The sequence below is a fragment of the Falco biarmicus genome, chromosome Z (genome assembly GCF_023638135.1).
Source record: "Falco biarmicus isolate bFalBia1 chromosome Z, bFalBia1.pri, whole genome shotgun sequence".
Classification (NCBI taxonomy): Eukaryota; Metazoa; Chordata; class Aves; order Falconiformes; family Falconidae; genus Falco; species Falco biarmicus.
The window spans coordinates 42,689,945-42,696,232 of NC_079311.1; the positions used below are offsets into that span (position 1 = coordinate 42,689,945).

The 6,288-nt window shown below is 36.5% G+C and overlaps 1 protein-coding gene across 1 annotated transcript in view; it reads left to right on the forward strand.

Annotated features, from left to right (window-relative positions):
- The window catches only part of KIF27 (kinesin family member 27), a 28,656-nt gene extending 22,412 nt beyond the window's left edge, over positions 1 to 6,244 (forward strand). The window contains 4 exon segments of the mRNA XM_056325000.1: positions 256 to 462; positions 1,826 to 2,024; positions 2,454 to 2,618; positions 4,256 to 6,244. Of these exon segments, the coding sequence (XP_056180975.1) occupies positions 256 to 462; positions 1,826 to 2,024; positions 2,454 to 2,618; positions 4,256 to 4,719 (1,035 nt within the window). The 3' untranslated portion in view covers positions 4,720 to 6,244.
- Positions 6,245 to 6,288: the final 44 nt, after the last annotated feature.

Sequence of the window (6,288 nt, forward strand, 5' to 3'; positions counted from 1 at the left end):
GAAACATTACTTCTGTTTTTGTGATGAACCATTTGATTGACCACTGTTTCATGATAGGGGTACTATGTCTGAAAAAGACAAGTGTTCTAGATTTGTACCCTACCACTTATCTTCCCCACTCTGTTCTCTGTAATACTACTAGTTTGTCTTGCCCTTTAGTTTCACACTTGAGAATGAAGTTAAAAATGTCTTATGTATAGAAAGATCAATTCTACAGCTTTTTTTTAAAGATCTCACCCATGTATTTCTCTTCAGGAAGAACATGTCCTTTTCCAGCTGGAAGAAGGAATTGAAGCCCTGGAGGCTGCTATTGATTACAAGAATGAAAGTATTCAGAATCGTCAGCACTTGCTCAGGTCATCTTCTCAGATCATTTCACAGAGTGAGAATAATGTAATAGGAAAACTAGTTTCCCTATCTGCTGCTGAGCTCAGAGCTATCATCTTCAAATATTTCAACAAGGTTTGTTTTAGCTAATGAGTAAGATTATATCCTATTCTCTGTTACTGTCTAGATAATGAAATGAATTCAAGAAATAAAAATAAATTTAACATGCTTTTGGTGAAAAATCTCTGCAGGTTACATAGATCTGCTATTAATACAGATATTTTTAATTTTTATATTAACCTAAACAGGACAGTTGTGTGTTAACTTTGTATATCTTGTTTGGGGGTTATTAGCTTAAAAGGTGCTGCAAACCAGGACATTTCCTTGCTCCTTTCCAGTGCTGTATTGCTAATTTTGGAGCAGCAACATATGTAAGTAGTGGTGTTATACTGAAATTCCTCCCAACTGCAGGCTTCATAAAGCTCAGGCTAGTATTCCTATTTTTTTCCTAAATGCAGTATAAACAATTTTTGCAAACACTGCCTACAGTGTGTACAGCCACATAATGAAGAATCATACTGACATCTGGAAACATCAAAATTAGAATATGGTGTGTCTTGGGTGAACCTTGGGTGATTTGTTAACAAGGTATCTGTGGCAGTTAAGTTGGAAGTTTTCCAGAAGCAGGAAAACTCTATTGTTTCAGTGTTAAAGGAGAAATTTACACAGAGGTGGGTACCACTAGGCGTGCTTTAATCACAACACAGAGCTGGGCCACCACCCCAGCGAGTGGCAGAGAGCAAAGGGAGGCAGCGCAGCTTATATACACTTATCAAATCATTAGTTAATGTCCAAAGTTTTTAGAAGTTTCCTTTAGTCTTGTCAGTTCTGCGAATCCATCACCTGACCCTGTCCCAGCTGATTAATCTGTTTGGTTCCAGTCTCTGCCTTGGTTCCAAGGTCCTCCTTGGATCATGACCTTCTTTCTGCCTGCTTTAACTCACACAATCCTTCAAGTACACTTGGTCTTTGAACAAGCAATTCCTATTCACATATGCTGATTTTTTCTAGAAACACCTGCATTTGTGAGAGCACCTGTGTATGCAGTTGCTCATCTATTGTTTCTCTGTTCTCTATTCAAGTGATTAACTTGACTAAGTTTTAAACCAGCCTTGGATGAGGGCTGTACAAGGGACGAGGCCTGGTTCTGCCATTTAGCAGCTTCAGCACTTTAAATTTCTTAATTCAAACTACATTTTCTTTAACAGCAGTTTAAATTCTGCACAGGGTACTTAAAAACATTCACCAGTCCATTGGCTAAAATGTACAGAGCTCATTTCTAAAGTGTGAACTTGCAGCAGTGGGCAGGTGTGTTTCCAATATAAGCTTATGGCTTGTGGAGACTATTGCTTTTGTATGCTTTAATCTATTAAGCAGAAGGGTAAAAGTTTTTATTAAAATGGTTTGATAAATTAAATTAAGTGTATTTCTTTCTTAGATTGTTCGCCTACGTGAGTCTGAATGTAAATTACAACTGCAGATTGAAGAACAGCAAATGAAGGTCATAGACCAGGAAAACGTAATACGTGAATTAGAGTCTGCACTTGAACATGTCAGGTTGCAGTGTGACAGGCAGCTGACCTTACAACACAAAGAGCATGAGAAAAAACTACAGTTAATACTGCATCATTTGAAAGGTATTTGCTTCTTGAGGGCGATTGTACAGCAAATATTATCTTCAGTCACTACTGAGAAATGCTACAGTCCAACTGAAAAAAAAAGAACAGGGTTCAAAGATACGTTCTGGTTGTCACTAATTCTGATGTGTAGGATGCTGAGGAGGGAAATTATTTTTTAAAGCAGTATCACAATTGTTGTATTTTCATATTGAATTTTCTGATATTGGAAACTTGAAGGATACTGGTCCTGCTGATCTTGATCTTCTAAATACTTCTATTAAAACTGACAAGCAAGGTTGACATGGCCTTTTTGATCCTGTGTCATACTAGTTAAAATATACACATTGCAAGCAGTGTCAGCAAGATATGAGACATATTCTGTCTAGTTGGGCATCTTGATTTTTGGCATAGAGATATTTGGTTCTTAAACCAGTTTTCTTGTCCTAGAACAAGATAGTGAAGGTATTGCAGAAACCTTGAAAAGGTATGAAGTGAAAGTCCAGCAAATGGAAAAAGACTTATTTTTCTATAAGAAAATAAGCAGAGAGCTGAAGAAGAAATTGAAGAGCCTCTTTGGAGAATCATCTCATCAATCATTGGCATCCACTAAATGTAAGTATATTATCTTAAAATATTTATGCAATTGTCAATAGACTATTTGAAGGTGGTAAACACACAGAAGCCATAAAAGTCATATTTTTACTGAACTAACTAGTCTTCAGGAATATATTACACCTCTCCTCCAGTTTCAAAGGAGAGACAACATTGGTTTATAGCTGTAGCAGTTGTGTACTAGTGGTTCAAGTTCTTGTCTCTGGATTCTAACATAATTTCACCATCTACATCTGCAAACCATTGTATTAAAGAAAAAGGAATTTCAATATATGAAAGGGTCTGAATGACATTGTAACTAACCGCTTTGTCATATGCCATGCTTTTAGATAGGCTGCTCCTAGTACTTGATTTCATAAAAGTTACTTACTAGGAGATCCTCAGTGAATAATTCCATACTCTCAGTTACTAACTTACTTTAGTTGGTTACTTTCTAAGGCTAAAAGACAGGATTTACACACTTGTAAGACAAAAGAGAGCTTTCTAACGTGATTCTGTGCTTTAACATAAACAACAAAAAAACCAAAAATACAACAAAAAGCAAACCAACAACCATTTGCTATTGTAAGTTTTTAATTTTTCTGTCCTTCTTGCCAGAATCCAAACCTACAATAGAGCTGTTCAGGTGGAGGAGAAAATAAGGTTCTATTTCTGTCACTAGTTTGGTTGTCTCACACCTCTTGATGCCACTGCCAATCCCTCACATGCATAATACAGCCTTCTTGGCCCTGTGTTTCTTCCTAAGTCTCGGCATGACTGGTTCTTCCTCCCAGTGGATGCTTCTGTTTCTTTCCACTCGGGCAGTGCCATGTCTTCCTAATACATAGACGCTGATCACAGACCTGCTGCTCTCAGAGTGCATTAAGGCACAGCCCTTGCCCTCTAGGCAGGATAGTGAGCCAACACATTCATTACTATAAAGCACACTGTCAAACAGTGAACATGAATATTCTAGAGGTTGGATTATAAATAAGCGTGGGAAAGACTATGTCTAGTATACAAAGCATGGAGTTCAGGACGTATATCAATGATGGGAAACACCCATCCTAGCCAAATTGTAGCAAGGAGCAGAAAGGAGAAGATCCGTGTGAGTTTCCAACTTTTTCAAAAGTTTCGAAGTTTTTGTAAGAAATACACTGTATTTAATTATTTTTCTTCTGAATACATTCTGAGGCATGCTGCAATACAATGTAATAAAAACACTTTATAATTTGTTGCTGAGCTTTAAAAATAATAAAAGCCCTGTGTGCACATTACAGTCAAATTTACAGAATGTGTTTTGTGTATTGTGCTAGCGTGACTGCTGACTGTTTTTCAATATATGAATAATTTCATTTTTGGCTGTCATGGTTCAGTTGTTTAAGAGTGCCTAGGAGGAAACATTTCAAGGTAGAATGGTGAGGCTTGTATTACCAGGACGTTGTCAGAGGAAAGTAACAGCTAATACCTCTGATGGTTTTGAGGATGACAAACTTCTTAACAGAAAGGATAAAATATGACATGCTGATAGTTTTTTACCACATTCACAGTACAAGTTACTGACGCAGTAAAACTGTATTGACTAATATTTCTTGATGGCAGGCACTTGGAAGAGTTGTAACTTGTAGCTATTTATCTCCTGATAAATTTCATTTTAGGTAACAGTGCTGGTGACAAGGCATCTGGTCAAGATGAAGCAGAAGCTGCTTCTGAAGAATTCAAGTCAACACTTAACCCTGAAACTACTAGTCGACCAGGAAAAATGAAAGAAACTGACAGAACATATACTTTAAGAACACAGCAGAATTCATACAAGATTGGAGAGGATGTTTCAGAATCAGAGTGCAACAAAGAATGTTTGTTGAGCACCAGTGATGACAAAGCAGGGGCAGATGAAACTCAGCCTTCAAAATCTTATCCTCAGCTACCTTCTGTCATCCAGAGAAGAGAGACCACAACACAGTTTCAAGGAGTAACTCCCATAAAATTGTCTCGCCGAGAGCTACGTCATATTCCTCCCTCTGAATTGTCTTTGAGATGCTCAAGCCTTGGAGCTGGTGTCAGTTTTATTGCTCCAGATTCCATTGAAATGGACAAAATATCTAGTGTTGGTAAGACATAGTTACTCTTCATTGCATTTTTAGTAGCCTTTGCTAATGAAGCCACTGTATTAGACTTCTTTGTTCACTTAACAATGGATAAATGATTAAGTGTTTTTTAGCTCTCATTGCTCACTATCTGAGATAGATGTTAATTAACACAGTATCTAAGAACTTTCATTCGGAGGCCTTTTAACATTGAAGAAATTATTTCTATTGGTTTGGGTTTTTTGCATAAACTTCAACAAATATGTAAGTTTTTCTAAAACTGCAGTGTGAGGTGCACTGTACTTGCATAACTTTGGTTTCCTAAAACAATATTGTACTTCACTTTCTTGAGTCAGAAAGAGTAGCAAACTATTTAATTTATTTTGATATATAGCTAGAAAATTTAGTTGTCAGACTGTCATATAGTATTGATAATGCCTGGCTCCTGTATGCTTTTTACTAAAAGCGTATTATATGAGCCATGGTGTTTGAGATCAAAATCAGTACATAAAGATAAATTTGTTCCTGAAAAGGAACACAGAAGTACTTACTTTTTTTCTTCTTTACGGCTTGCTTATGAAATTAAGAGAATTGCTTATTTCCCTTTCTGGTTTTGTCTGTTGGACATTTAAAGAATTGCTGTTGGCAACTCAAAGTGTGGTATTTCTTTCTGTACTACTAAAATGGAAAAAAACCCCAAAGGATGAAATCCAGCATCCTCAAAATAAGCCAGATAAACCAATATATTATTTTATTTGTACTGGTCATGTCCTTTCACAGACAAATTATTCTTCTGGATTTGTTATCTGCTTCAGAGCAAGGACTACACATGTCCTTCGGTTTACTGCTATACTGTTGTTAGTAATGGGTTTGGGATGAAAAGTGAATCTGTTTTGTAAGAGGACAGTGGTCATGGAGAAGCAATGCTAAACAGCTGCACAAACTTGCAGGCAGGGACCAGAATGTCCACATTCAAATAAGATTAACATGAAAATTAGATCAAATATCTATACAAAAAGTGGCAGCACTGATTGTAGGGTTAGTTTTATTTTAGTGGTGGACTTCAGCCCGTCACGTTTGAAAATGTCATAGACTGTTAGATGTACTTAGGAGCTTCTGCTTTCTGCTGTTGTCTAGGCAAGGTCTTGTGTACAACGTGTGTGGCTGTAGGTACAGAAGAACTACATTTTTTGATGCTGCAAGCACAGTTCAAATCTGTCCACATTATAAAGATGCTGTTACAGCATGATAAATGGACCTATTATCTTGTGGTATGTTTTAAAATTTTCTGGGTAGACTGCAAAATATTCCATTCTAATCAGATAGATAAACCATTTAACATGTCAAATGATTGTATCTTTTACAATTGTACCTAATTATTACCTATCGTTCAGCTGAATTCTGAGGTGAGGACTGGGGTTCATCTTGATTGTTTTTAGATTGGGCTTGATTGTTTTTACTGTCATGAAGTACTGAGCCTTAACTACTGTTGTTTAATACTACTGTATGTATCATTCACTTAGTGTTTGTAGTAAAAAAACAATAAACAGAAACAAGTAAATATGGTTTCAAATGTGTACTTGTTTACTACATCTCCATGTAAA